The 18,529-nt window shown below is 35.5% G+C and overlaps 3 protein-coding genes across 6 annotated transcripts; 1 reads left to right on the plus strand and 2 right to left on the minus strand.

Moving 5' to 3' along the window:
* Nucleotides 1-1,302: 1,302 nt before the first annotated feature.
* On the plus strand, nt 1,303-2,198 carry LOC113727075 (thylakoid lumenal 19 kDa protein, chloroplastic-like). Its single transcript, XM_027251049.2, has one exon. It carries the CDS (start codon nt 1,368-1,370, stop codon nt 2,091-2,093), a length of 726 nt encoding a protein of 241 aa, XP_027106850.1. The 5' UTR covers nt 1,303-1,367; the 3' UTR covers nt 2,094-2,198.
* A 173-nt stretch (nt 2,199-2,371) lies between these two features.
* Nucleotides 2,372-7,501, minus strand: LOC113727076 (uncharacterized). Of its 4 annotated transcripts, none has more exons than XR_011839288.1 (3): nt 7,081-7,495; nt 2,944-3,621; nt 2,372-2,616 (listed from the first exon to the last, which is right to left on the minus strand). XR_011839288.1 is itself a non-coding variant. In XM_027251053.2 (3 exons), the coding sequence occupies exons 1-3, from the start codon at nt 7,298-7,300 to the stop codon at nt 3,392-3,394; spliced, it is 411 nt and encodes a 136-aa protein (XP_027106854.1). In that variant the 5' UTR covers nt 7,301-7,495; the 3' UTR covers nt 3,218-3,391. The 4 variants fall into 4 exon arrangements, 1 of the variants encoding a protein (XP_027106854.1); XR_003457686.2 differs by lacking the exon at nt 2,372-2,616 and adding an exon at nt 4,260-4,288 and having other exon boundaries at nt 3,218-3,621; nt 7,081-7,501; XM_027251053.2 differs by lacking the exon at nt 2,372-2,616 and adding an exon at nt 4,260-4,288 and having other exon boundaries at nt 3,218-3,621; nt 7,149-7,495.
* A 4,234-nt stretch (nt 7,502-11,735) lies between these two features.
* On the minus strand, nt 11,736-15,548 carry LOC113727077 (zinc finger protein WIP2-like). The gene is made up of 2 exons (XM_027251054.2): nt 14,806-15,548; nt 11,736-12,471 (listed from the first exon to the last, which is right to left on the minus strand). Exons 1-2 carry the CDS (start codon nt 15,343-15,345, stop codon nt 12,034-12,036), a joined length of 978 nt encoding a protein of 325 aa, XP_027106855.2. The 5' UTR covers nt 15,346-15,548; the 3' UTR covers nt 11,736-12,033.
* Nucleotides 15,549-18,529: the final 2,981 nt, after the last annotated feature.

Below are 18,529 nucleotides of genomic sequence, written 5' to 3' on the forward strand. Positions count from 1 at the left end.
TGGTTAGATCCGATCTACGTAGATCTAATAATTCAAAATTTGTTGCATAATCTCACCAATTTAAGAATTGAGATGTGGCAAAATTTGAACAACTAGGTCTATAAGACCAGATCTACCTAAGTTTTTTCTTTTCTGTTCATTCTAGATTCTAGAAATGATCCTCCAAATTGTGAATTTTATATTTTTATTAACTATCTATATCAGCCCCAAGTTCTCAAGCGCCTAACAATCGTGAAGCCAAAATTTGTGACCCTTTCATCAATATTCTAAAAGCATAGGGAGCTTCAGGCAATTGGTGACAGTGCTAGACTTCTGTGATTCCAAGAAATTGAGGGAGAAAATAAGTAATCCTAAAAGCATAGGGTTGCTTTGTAAAAAACCACGAATTAGTGGTTGAGTGGCAGTTTTTACAAGTCAAAGAGTGAGGTGGCAAAAATCAGAAACCTTACCAATCAATTTTAATTGGAAAGACTTATTTTCTTTAAACCTCACAAGCTATACAACATATACCTGTGTTTTTCCAGAATTGATTCCCACTTGTACCTTTGAATTTTCTTACAGGCCACAATGATGAAAAATAGATATTGCACTGATGAAACTAGAGAAAATGTCAAGAATTCAGGTAAATGGAAGTGAGAACAAGGAGGAGATGCGAAAAGTGGCTCGGACTAGGCAATCAATCTAACTGATCAATTCAGAAAAAATTTTATATTTTTATGAGAATGCACTTAGGCGTTATGAATATGGTCAAATTTATTATCCTTCGCAATCAACTTATTGCACTAAATGATAATTCCGGAAGAATAGAAGGTCACAGTTAATATTGTGAAGATTTAACTTTTATGGTACCATTGAAGCACCACAAACAATCCCCCTTCCTTTTGGGTAATTGGGTGATCTTGTTGATAAAATGAAGTAAACCAAAGAAAGTAGTTGGTCTAGTGGAAGAAAATTCATCCATCTAATCCAGGATGTCAGTCAAATATAAGCAAGGGCTAGTAAGTATAATTTGATCGGCCAGACCAAAAGAGTGTTCTTACACTTTTTATGAATTTTTTTTACTATAAACAGCATTCGAATCTCAGTCTACAGTCCAAAGAGAGATTTAGTCTCTTTTTAACGGTCACTCTGAACCAAAGCACAATAGTTTCGGTCAAATTTCATTTGGGTCTCACTATTTTAGACCCTGTTAGCCCCAATCGCCAATAGAGTAAGGGGATAATCTTAGCCTTAGCTAATAGCTACATTCCAATTTCTGTAGTCCTAGTGGATAAGAATACCATACAAAATCTAGCATCCAAAATCCAAAGGTACAAAAAGAAACCACATCCACTTATTAGTTCCAAGCTAAACTTCCAAAGCCATCCATGGCCACTATCAGCTCTCCTTCAGCCATCCTCTCATCCTCCTCTAACACCACCCCATCCTCTCCAAAACCACCATCCAAATCCCAACTCACAATTCCACCTCCAAAAACAGCCTTAACTAACTTAACCACAACTTTGACTGCCACAGCTCTAGCCACAACAATTCTAACCACCTCAACACCACCTTCACTAGCTGCAGTCTCACCCTCAAATTACTTCATATACTATGGCACAGCTGCTAGTGCAGCCAATTACGGGGGTTATGGCGGCAACTCGGACAAGAAAGCATCAGCAGAGTACATTTACGACGTCCCGGATGGATGGAAGGAGAGGCTAGTATCCAAGGTTGAGAAGGGAACAAATGGCACAGACAGCGAATTCTACAATCCCAAAAAGAAGCAGGAGAAGGAATATTTGACTTATCTTGCCGGTTTTCGGCAACTGGCACCAAAAGATGCTGTGCTGAACAACTTGGCTTTGTCAGATGTTAGTCTGCAAGACCTTATTGCTAGTGCAGATAGTGTTACATCAACTGAGAGGCAGGATGCGAATGGACAAGTGTATTACGATTATGAAATTGAGGGAATTGGGGCTCATAGCTTGATATCAGTAACCTGTGCAAACAACAAGTTATATGCTCACTTTGTCAATGCACCAGCACCAGAATGGAATAGGGACCAAGATGCTTTAAGGCACCTTCACCAGTCATTTAAGACAGTTGGATAGAAATAGTACATCAGTGTGTCTTGCTATTTGCATAATTTTGTCCATGAGGAAAAGAAAGCTAGTTGAAGAAGTAATAAAAGGTTTCTTGTGAATGTTTTTTGATGACTGATTATATGTTTCTGTTTTGCTTCTGTTGGATGGGTTGTTTTCCATATGAAGGTGTAACTAAAATGGTTTCTTTGAGAGGAAAATTGTGTTTCTGGAATAGGGGTTTTACATTTCTTCACTAATTTACCACTAAGACAACACCATAGTTGATTGTAGAGAGTGATGTTCAATTTTGTATTACAATGCTCAGTTAGAGCCTATATAGCTCATAAACTGCTATAGAAGTCAATGTCTTCCAGATGTTTCTCATTACGTTACATGATTTTCATCAAGTAACTTGAAGACAATCTATGCTGTCCAGCCTCTGTTAGGAAAGAGCAACTCATCCTTTCAACAATCTTGTGCAAAATTTTTCCCCACCATAAAAGACCAGAATTTTCTCCTTTTCCTCCATTTTTGGTTTGAGGCAGGTGGACTGTCGATGAGAGGGAGTGATAGTTAGATGTACATGATATCAGAATTACTCAACACTGTCAAGTTTGTTAAGATCAGTTAGCAAAATTGTAATTCAAGAAAGGGCTGTTTATACTTCTTTGCTTGCCCTTTAGCAGATAACTGAAAAGCCCAAAACCAATGACTGGATTCTTAAATCTGAGCCAAGAAAAATAAAGACGACCGAATCATTCTGTAAAAAATTTCAAACTTCAACCCCTGCACATTAGATCCAGCAATGGCAAAGAATGATTCATGCCTCGTTCAGTTTGGTCTAAACAGAAAACTAATATTAATATACATAATCTACCTGAAAGCTTTCCTTTTCCAATATATGAAACTCTTCAACTCATCCGCCTATGAACTCGTAAGTTAAGATAATCAGAAACGGAAAGATCTCTAAACTACAAAAGAATAATACAAAACAATTCTAAACTTCCAAGAATTCATACTTCTGAAATCACTTTTTCAAAAAGATGTCGGTCGGAGACTTCATTTATGGTTCTAGAAACAAAAAAGGTTTCATGAATGGACTGAGTTTAGCTGAAAAGGGATCAGTCTTCGAAATTGTAAGATGAATGAAGTTTTCATTGGAAATGCATCCTTTCATATATAAGCAACCATGTTCCTTCTTTACAATATGAACCATAACACTCGTTACCAACTCATTGATCAATAGTCATTGTTTCGGCAGGTAATTGATTAGTGGATTGCAGGCTTTACAAATGCAAAAGGATATACACATAACCAAAGTTCCGTTAGTATAAAGTGAAGCCATCATCATAGGATACATGCCATCCTTGCCTGCAAGGTGGGGCATTCTCATCATACTCGGCACAACAGCTCCATCGCTTTTTCCAGTTGGATATCCCTGTATTTGGTCTATTATCCTTCTCATTCCATCTGTACACAATTACACCAGATTTATCGCTCCACTCTCCATCAATACCTTGGTGTGGTGGGGCAAATGCAAATAATCCTCTCTCTCCTGCATATTTAAATAGTCAGAATTCAGTAAAGAGATGTACTTTTGTTATTAAACCATATGTTGCAATATCTGATAGAATATTTCTGAGCTTTTAAACCATAAATATGACAAATTGATGGACAGGAAGGCAAAAAAAGGATCTAGATAATAATGCTATCTGATTTTAGTTGCTGCAAAGCTTATGATACACTCAGTCTACCCACCTGGGAATTATTTCTTCATTAGTTTCAGTTACAGACATATGGATTCTCATGTGGTTTGGATTACACGTTACAAATGGGCACGTACATTAACATACACCATCACATACATTCCTTGGTATTTCACCATTACTACAATTCTGCAACTCCTTTCAGAAATCCAACCTCTTTATAACATATATAATATTGGTAAAGTCGTAGCATCCATCCTAAACCGTGTCAAAAGGTCATATGAATGCTTAACTACCTTGTTACTTATAATGTAGTTATAGAAGAACTCTATATCAATATTATAGCATCTTAATGAAGCAGCCCTAATCTCCACTTGATGATAATTTCTTTTCTCTTGCATCGCCAAATTACAAAAATGCTTTTCGGCTATACTGGTTATCCTCAGGACAAATGAAAATTTGTTCTTTCTGGAGTCTGAAGGTGCACCTAATACTGTAGCTTTTGATTTTCCAAGACTGCAAACAAGAAATGAGATAAACATGAGCACTATAGTAGAATTCCATGAATATGAGTTGAATGTGAATACACAATCACAGGTTTAAAGTTACTTAGGTATTTTATACATTACAACATGGACCACAAACGCGAGCGCGCGCGCACAACACAGAGAGAGAGAGAGCAGTGAAATGTTGATGGTACTACAGATGTTTAAGGAAATTGCATTTGCTAAACTAGGGACTGCTTGCTTTTTTCATCAGCATAGAGACAGAGAGCTCCAAACTACTTCAAAATAACCAGAGACATAAAATTTAATGGGAATGCTGATGGTAAATGAGGTACTTTCACCCACACCTCAGAAGTACCTAATGTGCTTTTTGTTACTTTTAACAGCTATTAACATCCTTATTTGGTTGAATGTAAACTACTTGGGAAAAATTTGCTACAGTCCTCTATTTTCTTGGCCATGCAATATGCATCTGCAACAACAAAGCCAAATTGCCAGGGAAAAGTGTAGAACTCACTGTGATGTTGCTAATTTCCTATGCATTCAGGAACCAGCATCAACCTCAGTGTGGTAATGACAAAAGTATGGCTAAAGTTTTTAAACAATGTATAAGTTCACTAATAGCTAACATCATCCTAAACTAAGCGAAGTTTTTGAGATACTGGTATCATCATCTATACAAAATCGCTTCTCTGAACATCTAATGTGACAAGAATTGCTATGAGGAATCTTATATCTAAATATCAAAGAAGCAAATGACTACTATGGTCCTGTGGATGATCAGGAGTGAAGCCAGATAAGCAATACTTCCTATTCCCTAAATTTACTTCCCTAGCTCTGACTAATGCCTGAAACACGTCTCTTGTTCACCACCAGGACTACCAAAAAATAATCAAATTCAATCCATGAAGATCATATGATCTATTAGTTTCAGGCATAAATGTATTCCTTGGTACTTCAAAGTTCAATCAAATACAGTGGCATGACATTTTATGATGCTGTAGCACTTTCTTCTAAGCAGAATGCACAATCACTTTCAAAATTCCAGGACTAATAGGCTAAATCTTGTTCGAATAGCTTTCTGCTCATGTTATTTATGGATGTATTGTCTTATCTTACTAACTATTAAGATAAACCAAGTTCAGGCATTTCAGTCGAGTGATAGGGACACTGGACCGAAATGAGTTGAATGTAACTGTATTATCATAAGTTTGAAGTTACTTAAGCATTTTGTGGATTAGCGAGAGAGAGAGAGAGAGAGCAGTGAAATGTCGAACATGTTCCAGATGTTTAGGAAAGTGCTTTTCTGCACAGCTTAGAAACAGAGAGCTCAAAGTAAGCGGCGCATGAAGCAGAACAATAGTCTGCCTCTCGGATGATGTACAAATACTTCAAAGGAACCCAAGAGGCAAGAACATAAAGGGAATGCTAGTGGTAAATGAGTTACTTTCATCCTCCCCTCAGCAGTATCTAATATGGTATTTATTTAAAACAACTATTAACATCCTTACTTTCTTGAATACAAACAATTTGCACAGATATGGCTACAGTTCTCTATTTTCTTGGTCATGAACAATGCATCTGTAAACAATGAAGAGAAATTGCAGGAATAAGTATAGAATTCATCATGATGTTGCTATTCTCCAATACATTCGCAAATCACCATGAACCTCAGTCTAACAAAGTACGAAGTATGGCAACATTTTTTTGAACAATGAATTAGTCCACTAATAGCAAAAATCATTGTAGAATGAGTGAAGTATTTTGAGGTACTGGTGTTATCATCTACATAAAATCACTTCTCTGAATGTCTCGTGTCACAAAAATTACTATAAGAAAATTTTTGTCCAAATATCAAAAAAATAAATGACTATAATAGTCCTGTGGATGATCAGGATTGAAGCTAGGTAGGCAATATTTCCTATTCCTTAGATTTACCTCCCTCCCTGTGACTAATGCCTGAAACACATTTTTTTTGCGCCACAAGGACTACACAAGATAATTAAATTCGATCCATGAAGATGATATGATCTATTAGTTTCTCACACATACATATATATTCCTGGTAACTGCAAATTCCAATTAAATACAATGGCATAACATATTATGATGCTGTAGGATTTTCTTCTAAGCAGAATGCATAATCACTTTCAAAATTCCAGGACTAATAAGCTAAATTTTGTTCCACTAGCTTTATGCTCAGGTTATTTATGGCTGTATTGTCTTGTCTTACTAACTATAACGCTGTCCCGGTTCAGCCATTTCAGTTGAGTGCTAGGGACATTGAACTGAAAACCAGAGGTATCAGTTTGTATCTCCTCCCCTCAATCATATCAATAGAAGAGAAAAAGTATACTATATGAAAACCACTATAAAAGCCTAAACTCCATTCATGTCAATCCTTACTTCGTCATGATACTTTTCCCTCGAAAAACGAATATCCATTTCACATACTCTACAATTCAATAATAGTGTCTCCGAATCATCTTTGACTATTACACCTCAGGTGTTACACTCTCTATTACACCATTACCATGTATAAGGATGACCGTTTCACTATATAGGGTGACAGTGACACGTCTTTCATTATAGATGAAGGAAATGAGTCCCTTGGGGAGTATAATTATCAAAATCCCATCACCAATTACTTCAAACAGAAGCAGAAGAAAGGCATTTCAAAATAATACTTGTGATTTTTCCACCAAAAAAAATCAATAATGATATTTTCTTTCCTGGTTTTAGTTTCTTTATTCTTCTCCTTGTTCCACATGATATTCTGTACAAAATATAATGAACGCATACCACTAGTGTGGCCATGGAAAGAGCAAGCAGTTGGAGAGTTATCTTTATCTTGATAAATAGTGTTGCACCTCAGGCATCTCTTCCTCTCCTTTGCACAGATTACTTTCTGTAGCTTCTGAGGTTGTCTATGGCTGATATATGAACCTGAGGATGTTCTCATTTTCTGAATTCTTGATGGGTTCCAGGGGAAACTTTGAGGAAGATTATACACCAAAGCCATATGGGATTCTGTCCAAATGAGAGTCGAGTTTTTTCTTCAGTTCATCACAGCTCGACAGCTTCAATCAATGGCGAAGATGCAGAGATGGGTAGGAAGAAAGAACAGATGTTTACACTGTGGCCCCTATGATTTTTCGCTGCTTCAAATTAGCCCTGCAAAACGATTCTCATTCCTTCATTTTGGACCTTTTGGTCATTGACTCGTTGATTTTTTAATTCTCTCTCTTTTTTTTTCCAATTATCTTTTTTGTAAGTTTAGGTGTGGGCCTGTGGCCATAACTCCAGAGTCCAATCTGGAAGGCCGACAATGAAACAAAGCTTATTTTGTTTTTCATTTCGGTTGGTGGGTTCTTGGACAACCATTGATAAGTGGATCCTATAGTTGTTTGAATATTTTGGGCTTCTCTTTTATTAGTATCTAGTAGCAGTTAGACTATAGTCCTCATTGAGCAGGTAAAACCCAACTATTTGATGCCCTGGGTAGGGGTGTCAACAGGTCGGGTTTGGATCTGGATCTGACCTGAATTCGATAAATTTTTCTGAGTTTGAGTTGAAAAATAATTCCGATACTCGGACCCAGACTTGTACTCATTTACTTTAACAAAACGGATCAGATACGGAATATAGGATTCCGATTCGGACTCGAACAATATATTAATAATTATAAAATATAAATATTTCTAAATACATTCTTTTACCAAATTAACAATTTAGTAATGACTTTGTAGATTGATTTGTGGTTAGCTTTGGATTGACTATTGCGAATTATTTGTGATTTAACTTTGTAATTTGATTTGTTTAAGTTTGGAGATTGAATTTATGGTCGATTTTGGATTTAATTTTGGAATGTTTAAATCTGAATTTTTTCTTTCTGGGTAGATTAGGATCCAACTCGGGACCCGTTGGATCTGATGACCCGTCGAGTATATGGGTCGAGTCTGGATCTACTATACAAAAACAGATTTGGGTTCGGAATTTTCAATTCTGACTCAAACCCCACTTGTTGACACCCCTAACCCTAGGTTTGGTTAATATGCAATTAGTAATTGGCCTTAAAAAAGTGGTAGTAAGATTTTCTAGGACACCGTTACTACACGTAAATGACCCACAACTTATCATGTTAGCGTGCGTGCTCATAAATGTACCTCTATATGTTAATACTTTTTTCAAATTATTTTATTTTTCCCAAAAAAATTAACGTATGAATGCCCGTAGATCAGCCAAACCCAAAAATAGTGAACACGAATAATAATTGAGTAAATATTATATGCACTGATAGTATGTACACTATTACGATTAGATATACGACACATATGTAAAATTTGAATTTTAAATTTAAATTCGAATTATGTGTTATGTATCCAATAGTGAAAATATATACGCTGTCAATCAGTGTATAAAAGATTAAATAGTTCAAACAGAGTATTGGCTTAAACATACAATTGAACAGCATAATTAAGGGTGATTGAACTTCTTAAATCATCGTCATCTTTCAAAATTTGGAGGCTCCTGCATTACGAATACTACCTTCCTTTGTATTCACTTTTTACCAGAATTACGTTGCCAGTAATATTCATCAGCTGGGAAACCATTAAGGACATCAGCCATCATGCTTTGTAGTTCTATTGAAAACATCAAATGATGTGTCCTTTGTTTTCCAATAAAAGTGACAAAAAAAAATAGTGTCAATCTTAAAAAAAATCTGGATGACTATGACAACATAAACATGATGTTTTGGATCAAATAAATCCCAGAATGATGCATGTGCTAGGACAAAGCACAATAATGTAACAAGCAAGAGAAGAATACTTTTAGCTTTTGTATGGTGCATTTTGGTAATATGCTCTTGTGAGTTACTAGTCTCCACATACATATAGAGCTACATAGAGGAATTAAATTTGGTTCTTGGGATAAAGTTAACGAATATGGAAGTTTGTATTGATAATGCAAATTACCCTGTGACTCATGTCAATACTATCTAACACAAATGAAATGAAGCAATTAAGTAAAGATTAAACTGTTTGGTTAACAAGTGCATGTCTATTAGATATTCGAAAAGGCGAGGTTCAGGTGTTAAATTTTTTCTTTTTTTTTTTTTGTATAAATTATGATTTTATTGAACTAAAATAAGGGAACATTATACAATTTTTAACTCATGCTTCTCCTACGAAAATTAGGGCAACCTAACCGCTCCATTTGGATCTCGCCCCCGGACCATAGCAAGCAATTTTTTTTGCAAAAGTGTAATTAATTCGGGAAAGTGTATTTATATGATAATGTTTTAATGAATATCTATTGTACACCCGTTAAAACCAAGATTAAATTAAGTGACTCAATTAAAGTTTGAGCCACAGTGTCACCCTGTGGTAATCATTTATTTTCCTTTAATAATGGAAAGACTTCACCACGTTTACGTGTCAAGTAATTAATGAGATAACTATATATTGCTTCTCAAAATATTTGTATTACAATGAAGATCCTATTCAGATGGAAGTTGTAAAATGCATAAAATGCCGACGAGTTGATATTTGGAAATAACACAAGAGAATTAGGCCACACTACTATACATACATCAATATTTAAAGCATGTAAAATTACGTAGTGATAATATTCAAAGTAGACCGATTAAATAAATTTGCCTCAAGGTAGCTTATTATACTAAATCACACATCGTCTGCCTAACGAGTGTCAAATTACAAGTCAGGTATTAATATTTTGAAAATGTAAAGTTAAATAGAGAAAGGTTATATATACAAGGCAAGATAATAAACATTAGTGTGTGAATTTACATGATAGTTTAAATATGATTTATGTGTCTTAACAAGTATTCATTAGACGCTTGTTAGGAAAATCCGATTAACAACCCAGTATAGATTTTTGCTCATCATTATACAATTACAACCTGTAGCCTGCAGGAGTACACCTCAAACTTTTAAGTTCTCCATTATAGACACTAATCAATAAAAATTTGAAAAAGTTTAGGGTAAACCTTACTTAAGGGATGGGAGATTTTCTGTAAACCTTGGTGGATGGGCATGGCAGGGAATGCTGCAGCAGCAAAGCTAATCATATATGCTTTGCAGCCAGCCTGGGATTTGGGCTTCAGGAAAGCAGTTTTAGATAAAAATAAGCAAGTAGGATTTTCAGTGATAGAGAAAGCAAATTTCCCATAAAAGTCCACAGCATCATAGTTGTAATTAGGCTAGTAAAGAATAGTTAACTAAACCATACGAATGCAAATTAGGGCATATATGAAGAGAAGGAAATGCATGCAGAATGATCAAGTGGGAAAGATGAGTGTAATTATATGATTAACTAGGCTCAAAGAACCCCTAACTTCCCTGCCCCCCACCACCAAGTTTCATGCAACTAATTAATAGGAGTTAGTGTTATTATGTCACTAACTATGTCAATAGGTAGGATTTAAGTTGATCTACTAGATTCAAATCTACAGAAGTATCGTTTCAAATTCAAATTAAGACCTATATCTCGACATAAATGGGTTTGGATACTGAATAAGTATGGATGACTTAAAATTTATGCACAATCAATGAAGAATAGTAAAAATGAATTTCAAATGTATGATAAACATAATTCAATTACCATTTTTAAATGTTAAAATCACCATTCCTACAAAATGTTACATGTAAGAATGAGAATTAAAATTATAGAGTTATATCAATGAATTGTATTTCGCTAAAAAATTTTCTACAACATCCAATACTAAGGGTGTGTTTGATAAAACTAAAATCTGAAATCTGAAGTCTGAATTTATTAAGTTATTGAATTGTTAAGTATTAAATCTAATACATTTGAATGTATATCACATTTAGTGATAAGTGAATAGCTTATCACTTAATTTTGGGAGTAAGTTTTGTCTAGGAAATTCAGTGCCACTTAGTTAATTCAGATGTTTAATTTTTTATTATCAAATAATCTGAATATGTTAATATCCGAATTTATTAAATTTAAGTGATGAACTGAATTATCAAACCCGGCCTATAGCCTGTGTGTATTTAAAAATTCCTCCACTTTTTCTCGTTTTGCTTTAAGAGTATGTCATTATGTAATTTGAATCTTGCTTATGAAATTTAATCATTGAAAGTCATTTTACTAAAAATAAAAGTACTAATAGTTGCGAACTATGCAGAAAAAATATTTTTTAGGTAAAAAGAATATTATTTGACACAATTACACTAGATTACTGGTTAAGAATTGAAGTCTGCTTGTGGACCATAGATTCCTTTGATTGACCTTTTCTTGTCCAGGAACATTAAGTTCATTCTTAACCTTCCCAAAACAACAGAAAAATGGTCCTAGTTTTCTCCACAGAACCCGAATCAAAAGAAAGCGGGAAGAATACATGGTTTACAAGGCAATCAACCACATCAACATTAGCCATTTTCATCGGCAGGACATCCATTGGCTGGTGAGGGTGGTCCATTACACACACTTTTAAGCATTTATTAAAAGGGTTGAAAAACACTTTTAAGCATCCATCAAAAGGGTTGAAAAATTTTACAAACCAAAACCAAATTCTTTACTATTGACATAGATACTACATTCTATCCACCCAAAAACAACACCAATCAATCCCTCTAATAGAACATCCCACACAAAACAATAAGAGAAGAAAAGGAAGGAAAAACGCTTCTAACCACGTTAAGGCAAGAATAAAAAGGAAAAGAAAATAAACCAAGGATCCCCATTAACTTCCAACAATTCCAATTAATGTCAAGCTGGAGATTCCCTTTCTTGATCGATATCAGATGCTGAATCATCCTCTTCTTCAGAAACATGAATGCCTAATGCTCCATGACCACGACCAAATGCTCTTATATGATCCTTGAGAGATCTTTTATGCTTAAAATCAGAACCACAAATGCAATACCAAATTTTCCCACAATTCTTCTCATGAGTTCTCCAATCACCCTTCACTGCAAAAGGCTTACCACATTTTCGACACATGAAAGGCTTAATCCCATGCTTTCTCTTATAATGTGTTTGAAGGGTTCTGAAATCTTTCAGCGGTCTGGTTCTTGGATGATCAATATTGTGCTTGCACCCTGGTGCACAACAATAGCAAGGAAGCTTCAGCATTGCTGTTGGTTGAGTTCCCCTCAATGATTCTGGCCCTTTCCTGTATTGAGATCCATGTCCCCACATATGCATCTGCAATTTTTTTTAATTCAAAATTTAATTTAAACAAAAAAAAGTACTAACCAGGATAACTAGCTATTTTATTTCACAAATAAGATAATTTGGAAGGTCAGAAATTTATAATTTGTATTATTATTTCAATAAAGAATAAGGATTCTACAATCATGAAAACGATTTTGAACTAATTGAACTAATATGCATGATTTAAGGTCTCTTTGTGATTTCAATTATTCTTGTTCTCTGTACATTGACTCTTCAAGGCTAGGAGCTACTATGGTATGCTGGAGCTATTGCTACAATTTATTTAGTCAAAATTAGATAATCTCATACTATAAGTACCTAAAAGGTAATTGTTGACTCTTAACAAAATTCATGGAGTGGATAAGGAAAATCATGGAGTGGTTAAAAGCCGTTGGCGAGCCTTTGGCAATAGTCTTGGTGTTTCTCCTCCCACTTTTCCCTCTATTCCACATCGATTGTAAGTGGTGTGTGTGTGTACTACTTAAGGTGCTCAGTGTAGCCTGAAAGTCAGCATGCCTTTTGGGTTGGGCTGTGGGTTTCCCTTAGGTAATGTGTGTGTGTGTGTTTGTTATTTCTCCCCTTAGGTAGTGTGTGTGTGTGTGTTTGTTATTTCTCCCCCTTTCCCTCTATCCCACATCGATTGTGAGTGGTGTGTGTGTGTACTACTTAAGGTGCTCAGTGTAACCTAAAAGTCAGCATGCCTTTTGGGTTGGGTTGTGGGTTTCCCTTAGGTAGTGTGTGTGTGTGTGTGTTATTTATGGTTGTTGGTGGATAAGGAAAATCATGGAGTGGTTAAAAGCCGTTAGTAATCCTTTGGCAATAGTCTTGGTGTTTCCTCTCCCCCTTTCCCTCTATTCCACATCGATTGTGAGTGGTGTGTGTGTACTACTTAAGGTGCTCAGTGTAGTCTGAAAGTCAGCATGCCTTTTGGGTTGGGCTGTTGTTGGTGGATAAGGAAAATCATAGAGTGGTTAAAAGCCGTTGGTGAGCCTTTGGCAATAGTCTTGGTGTTTCTCCTCCCCCTTTCTCTCTATCCCACGTCGATTGTGAGTGGTGTGTGTGTACTACTTAAGATTCTCAGTGTAACCTGAATGTCAGCATGTCTTTTGGGTTGGATTGTGGGTTTCCCTTAAGTAGTGTGTGTGTTATTTATGGTTGTTGGTGACTCTTAACAAAATTCATAAATTTTGGGAAACTTCATAACTTTATAAAAATTTCAAGACAGAAAATATCATTTCTGAATGTATGAAATTATTCTTTTTTATATCTAAAGGGACAACTGAAATCTTGGGGTGGCTGCCTTCCTTTCTCTTCCAGTCTTGCATCAACTCATTTATGCTGCAGATTGCAGATTGTGTACTAGACAAGAATTTAATGCACAATTAGAATTTCTACGGATGGAAGTCACGTAAAGCACTATTATATTGCACTGACTATCTGTCAGAGCGAGCTTCTATGTTGAACAAGATGAATATTCAAACAGTCAAGCACCAACTTCAAAGTTTTTACTGTCGATTGGTAATAGGGGAAAGGAACAGGATCATTAATAAAAAAGAATAGTGGGGGAATAAATGAAAGAAATGAAACAGGAATTTTGTTATCTGATTGGATGAAGCGGACAAATCGAATGCTATCATCCATTCAGTTGTTGCTTCAACCTTAATCTTAAAATGAAAAATGTCAAACTTGGCAATTGGGAAGGGAACTTTCATAATTTATCTCTAAAATATGCTACTAAATTTCGCATGTTTATGCATTTATTAGATTTGAGTGCCAAAATCAAGAGGAAAGTTCCATTTCCAAGCCAAAAACTGTCTTTCTTGCTGGAATGAAAAAGTGGAACATGGTAAATCAAAGCATATTGTTTCTCAAGAGTCCAGTTTTCTAATGCATATCAAGAGCTGTAATCCAAAACCCTTGTTGTATAACAGCTTACTTAGTTAAGATTTGGTACAACATTATAAAGTTTGTAAAAGTATTACGATAGATAATACCTTTGAAGGTTTCAATCTAATAAAAACAAGATTTGTGCTCTCCAATTACTCTTTTGATCCACGTGTCTTCTTGAATTGGTTCTAGTTTGAAGGTATGCCAATTTTGGTGATGTGGGCTGTTTTTTTTTTTTTTCTTAGTGAACTAAAGTTCCTATATAATGTGTTCCTTTCTTTTAAGAAAATTTTTCCTCGTACTAGTTCAGAAGGTACCTAGCTAAGATTAATTCCTAGGGCAAGCAGGGCTAGTTTCTTGTCTTTGTGAAGGAATACTCAGAACTTAGATCTATTTACATTTCCACAAATCAGGAATGCAATTTAGCATATACCATACCTGCAAGTTATTGTATCTGTTGAAAGTCTTGAAACAGACAGGACATGAGAACTGTGTTGGACCAATGAGAATCTGAGAAGGTGAAGGAATCCAATACTGGCCTTTGTTGAGCTTATCGTTCAAGGGCAACTCTGATAGTACATTACCACTTTCCTTTTCTCTTTTGTCCCAATTACAAGAAGGAAGCCTAGAGGAGGATAAATCAGAACTAGGGCTTGGAAGCCCTATGTTTAGGGCAACGGTTACAGAATCATGAAGAGGAGGAGTTCCTGAAAGACTACTCTCAGTTTTAGTGCTAGTGCACCTATCATCCTCCAAAGCATAGCCTGAGAAGTCCTGCTGCTCATCTGGTCTACAGCTTAGGTTATTCAGAAGTGGAAGAGCTTCCTTTCTGGGAGGTGAAGGAGGCGAAAGAGAGAATTCAATTTCACTTGAAGATATACTGTTCACTGCATTGGAATTGGATGATGAGAAGTGAGGATGATGAGGGATAAAGTTACACCATCCAGGAAAGAAATTATAGTAACAAGGTTCAGCCATAATGGAGGCTTAGTCTAAAGAATCAAGCAAGCCCAACAAGAAGTGGTTGATTAAGTAGCTAGATTGGCTGCAAGAGTCTCAGCTTTTTTCAACATATATAAACAGTCGGCATTCTGGGGGAATGGGGGAGAGAGGAGTAGGGAAAGAAGTATGAGGAGGAGAGTTTGAGCAGGAAAGATAACTTGTGATAGTGAAAGATCAGAAGTGTTTCAAATGATGGTATGGAAATCAAGAAATTAACCCCACCCACCCCCCCTCCCCCAACCCAAAAGAAAAAAACAACCCCTTAAGGCTGAAAACATAAACCATGAAAAAATGTAGGTGAGAATGAAGATAAGATAACACAAAAAAGGAAGAAAGAAAAGCCATAGACTTGAGTCAGAAAGCTTTATTTTACCACTAGAACGAAATTCTAACATGGAGCAGTTTCATGTTGGTCACACGTGAGTAGTGGGTTCCACCTCATCTGATAAGCCCTGAAAAACTGCTTATGGGTAAATGGGAACTAGTTCAACACTTCGATTATGTCTTGCTTATTATTTATGTACAGTTAAATGAATAAAGTGTCGGAAGAAATAGTAGGAGATGAAGCATGCAATGAAAGTAATAGGAATTGTAACTTTCGTAGATGATACAAAATTAATGACCTGTTTCGTTTGTTTTTTGTGTTCAATTCATGCCTCAATTGATGGAGCCCTCATATGGCAAACAAGGTTTTTCAATGGACCATTGACGATGACAACTCTATAATGGTGCAAGATTGTTTATTTTGGATAGACACATTCATTTGCTAAGGAAGAGATGAGACAGATGGGTCATTTGCAGGAGATTATAGAAGAAGACTAGTGCTGTCAACTTGTCCATGGTCAATTGAGATGTAGGTTAACAAATTGACAAACATATTTTTGTTTGTGTGAGAAGAAGATGGAATCATATTGTTTACGTTTGAAATTAACCTCAATTTGAGAGGTAAACAATATACATTTTGGAATGAATGGTGATATAAAGTTACTACTTTTTTACAAGTACCCCATGGAGTATTAAGAGAAGAAAATCCAAAAGCTCATAGATGGATTGTCCAACTGAGTTTTCACTATTCTTCAAAACTCACACGTGCAAGTCAAACTATATACTGTTAAAACTGGTCATATGACATTAAAGAATGCCAACAACTATACTTCAACAGTCAATACAAAACAACTATACTTCAACAGTCAATACAAAACCCTCCTTGTTTATTCTTTTTACTTACTAAAGCACTCAACTGGATAACGCAACGAATGCGTCAAAAGTTACTGCGGACATGGATAATAACAAAGAACTACAATTTCGTTTCCCCTTTGAACAGCAAAGTGCACATGGTCATGAGCAATGTAGAGAGTACTTTTTGTTTTTTCCTTCTTTGATAGGTAGAAATACACCTTATTGATCAAAGTATTAAGGTATTAAATCTTCTATATCTCTTACGTCTTATCCTCATGGTATCTTGATCTTTCCAATTCCTTGCACATTATGTGAGACAGAGAGCAATAAATTTCGTCTTTTATAAGAAGCATCTTCTCTCTGACTTGGACTGGAGTTAGGCTGAATTATATATATATATATATATATATATATATATATATATATATATATATATATATATTGATATGTAAAGGGACAAAAGGAATGTGCAACAGTTTCTGAAATATTTTTTCTGACAGGCGTAGCAATAAAATTAAACGGATGAATGATAAAATCCGTTAATGTACAAGCAAACCAATAATGCACATGAACAGCACTATGGTTTTGTTGAATATTATGAGGATTTCAGTACGTGTAATCAGAGAATTATAGAGCAATGTCTTGTCAAAATTTATGAGATTAATAATCCATGAACAAAAATCGACAAAACATACGAAAACATGTGAGGAAAATGCTAGCTAGGTAATAGTGAATCTTTGATAGTAATAGTTCAGCATTTGGTGCTTGAGAAATTGTTAGCTAAGAGGTAGGCTGAATGCTATTGAATGAATCATTTTCGCCAAGAACTCTAGAAAGTCCTTATACACAATATACATTTTATGAAAGTTAAATTTTAGTGATTAATTACTTCTTCAAGAAACATGTGCGTGCCCATGAGTTTTAAGGAACAACCAATCATACTTTGCTTTAAGTAGAAAAGAACAAACAATAACTTGCCTCACTCCCTATGCTCATGAATTAGTTCGTATGAATCACATATGGGACGTAGTAGGAGATTTAATCCAAACACTTCAATGGACAAAAGGGTTTTAGCACAGCATATATCTATGTATATAATTTTTTTGTAAAACCTAGGCTGTGGTTTCGGGAAACATACCAGTAGTTAATTTTAGTGACCAACGGTTGGAACTTATATAGGTTTGACAACTTTTGAAGAGAAGTGTTAATGCCAATCTTGAATTCCTAATTGAGGGATTAATTTACAAAGCAAATATGTTGACTATTCTAGCCTAGTTTATGCCAAATTTAGCGGGACTAACAAATCATTTTCCCAAAAAATATTACTACCACTAGAACTACTTGCACGGAGACAATTGGATGAGGGATTCTTTAATTGGATGATCTTCACTTAAGAATTCTCAAAAGGTTTGCATTGTTTGCAAAAACCAAGGGTCTTTCCTTTGACTGGCAACTCATGCTTTTGCCAATTTCAAGAGTGCACGAGTGTGTAGTTAATCTTTGGGAGCAAGCCGGTCTTGTCTTCAAGTCCCCACGTTTGTGAATTGGTTTTGGTGGTTTCGAAACATCTCTGCCTCCCAATTTGCAAGTCCTGGGAAGATTAAATTAACGAGATTTTGACCCTTTTCTTCTTTTTGCTCCAATTACCAAATTCATTGTTGATTATTTGAGGGGTCAATTGCCAGTACAATCCATGCAGATAAAACGTTCGACACTGTGTAGAGCATTCGACTAGGGATTTGGGATTTGCAGAGACGAGATATATTGAGATTACCATTGCGGAAACATTTTCAAAAGTGTCTGGGAACAAAATCTAATTCTCAGATGTATCATCCAAAAATATTCAATTTTCTTAACGGAACGTATGACAAGTTCTGGAAACTTGTGGGATCCATCTATGAAGGTTTGCTAGTTTTCTTGGACATGCATCTGTTTTTAGTGGCTACTTTCCGGCTATTCCTAAAGTTTCTGGTCGCAACTC

Source organism: Coffea arabica, chromosome 2c (assembly GCF_036785885.1).
Source record: "Coffea arabica cultivar ET-39 chromosome 2c, Coffea Arabica ET-39 HiFi, whole genome shotgun sequence".
Lineage (NCBI taxonomy): Eukaryota > Viridiplantae > Streptophyta > Magnoliopsida > Gentianales > Rubiaceae > Coffea > Coffea arabica.

What these genes read in the sequence shown, in the direction of transcription:
- LOC113727075 (XM_027251049.2), top strand. Translation starts at nt 1,368, where the DNA reads ATGGCCACTATCAGCTCTCCTTCAGCCATCCTCTCATCCTCCTCTAAC.
- LOC113727076 (XM_027251053.2), bottom strand. Translation starts at nt 7,300, where the DNA reads ATGGCTTTGGTGTATAATCTTCCTCAAAGTTTCCCCTGGAACCCATCA. An exon ending in GAGAGGAAGAGATGCCTGAG is followed by an intron (nt 4,289 to 7,148) that starts GTGCAACACTAT and finishes TCTTGTTTGCAG; the next exon opens with TCTTGGAAAATCAAAAGCTA. An exon ending in ATCAAAAGCTACAGTATTAG is followed by an intron (nt 3,622 to 4,259) that starts GTGCACCTTCAG and finishes TTAAATATGCAG; the next exon opens with GAGAGAGAGGATTATTTGCA.
- LOC113727077 (XM_027251054.2), bottom strand. Translation starts at nt 15,345, where the DNA reads ATGGCTGAACCTTGTTACTATAATTTCTTTCCTGGATGGTGTAACTTT. An exon ending in ACAGATACAATAACTTGCAG is followed by an intron (nt 12,472 to 14,805) that starts GTATGGTATATG and finishes AAAAAATTGCAG; the next exon opens with ATGCATATGTGGGGACATGG.